Raw genomic sequence first — 1,479 nt, 5'->3', positions numbered from 1 at the left:
AATTCAACATTTAAAATCTCCAGTGCATAAAATCCATAAATCGTCAATTAACAAAAATCCTACGTCAACCATTAACATGATCAAAACCAGGGGCGGCTCTAGGATTTCTACTCTGTGGGAGCCGTTTCAAAATAGGGACAAAATATTAAAAGAGAAAAGACAAAAATTACATCAGTTATATTCAACTAAACATAAACAGTACGTTTTTAACAAGAAAATTTCTAACTAAAAGGAATTCGACGTTCCTTCAAATTTTCAAAGTCTTCAATAATGGTATCTATACAAATATTTTTAACAATTTCTCTTTCAATAAATATCATCAATACATCCGAGAGAAAATCATCTTCCATTTTGCTCCGAAACCTAGTTTTGACGATATTCATAGCTGAGAATGACCGTTCTATAGTAGCGGTAGAAACTGGAAGAGTCAGCACAAGCACGATCACTCTAAAAACAAGGTCATATGTAGCAGCTTTTTTAGTCTTCACCAACCATTGACACAACTCAGAAATAGTTGAAAGACTTTTGTAGTGTGACCCTTTAACTACATTATGCTCATAGTGCTTCAACTGCATCTCTAACCGTTCTTTTTCTTCACTAGTAAAATCTTGTGAATAAAACTTTTCAACCAATTTGCATATATCCATATATCTCAATGAATCACTTGCATTTTGAGGATTTAAAGCAGAACTAAGCATGAGTAACTCCATCGCATCTTCACTAAAACACACATTAATTTCTTGCAGTTGTGAATTTATAGTGGCATAAAAAAAGTTTACCTTATAATGATGCTCAATGGTGAATCTGTCTTGATGACGACGAGCTCGACCTCGCCTATCAACATACTGAGCACTAAAATCAGGAACATCAATGTTACGAGCCACACAAAAGGACTTCACTTTTTCAAGCAAATCATCCCATTTGTCATCCCTTAGCTCTTGAATTAATTTTTTTGTAGATGAAACTAGCTCCATTGCATTCAAAATATCTTGAGACTTACTTTGCAATGTCTGACAAAGCACATCTGTGATCTCCATAATCTCGTTCATTAGATGCAATATGAATACAAAATCAAATGAATTCATTTCATCATAAACAGACGTTGCTTCTGCTCTTTGGGAAGGAAGTCCATCTTCCATAACTTTGAGCAATACAGTACATGCTGCACTAAACATCTTGATCAAGCTCGATAATGATCTAAAATGAGAACTCCAACGCGTATCAGCTGCTCGTTGTAAATTACATATCTGATTAAGTCCACGCCCTGTCTCGAGTTCATTAATAAAAATCAAATAAGCAATGTCATCTGCGTGACATAAACAATGTCTCGGATTTATGCGTGCAGAAACTTCTGACTTGCTATGGAGATATATGTTCTTTCAATTTATTGTGGTGGGGCCACTTATATATATACACACACTCAAGTTTTCAAAAATTAATATAAACTAAAAAAATTAAATTTTAGGGGGGGCCGTGGCC

At 34.6% G+C, this 1,479-nt stretch overlaps 1 protein-coding gene across 1 annotated transcript; it reads right to left on the bottom strand.

Annotated features, from left to right (window-relative positions):
* Window positions 1-221: 221 nt before the first annotated feature.
* Window positions 222-1,175, bottom strand: LOC140808978 (uncharacterized). Its single transcript, XM_073166402.1, has one exon. It carries the CDS (start codon window positions 1,173-1,175, stop codon window positions 222-224), a length of 954 nt encoding a protein of 317 aa, XP_073022503.1.
* Between the last annotated feature and the right edge of the window lie 304 nt (window positions 1,176-1,479).

Source organism: Primulina eburnea, chromosome 1, assembly GCF_022965805.1.
Source record: "Primulina eburnea isolate SZY01 chromosome 1, ASM2296580v1, whole genome shotgun sequence".
Lineage (NCBI taxonomy): Eukaryota > Viridiplantae > Streptophyta > Magnoliopsida > Lamiales > Gesneriaceae > Primulina > Primulina eburnea.
Note: the sequence above shows the minus strand (reverse complement) of the source record. Positions and strands in the feature narration are given on the sequence as shown.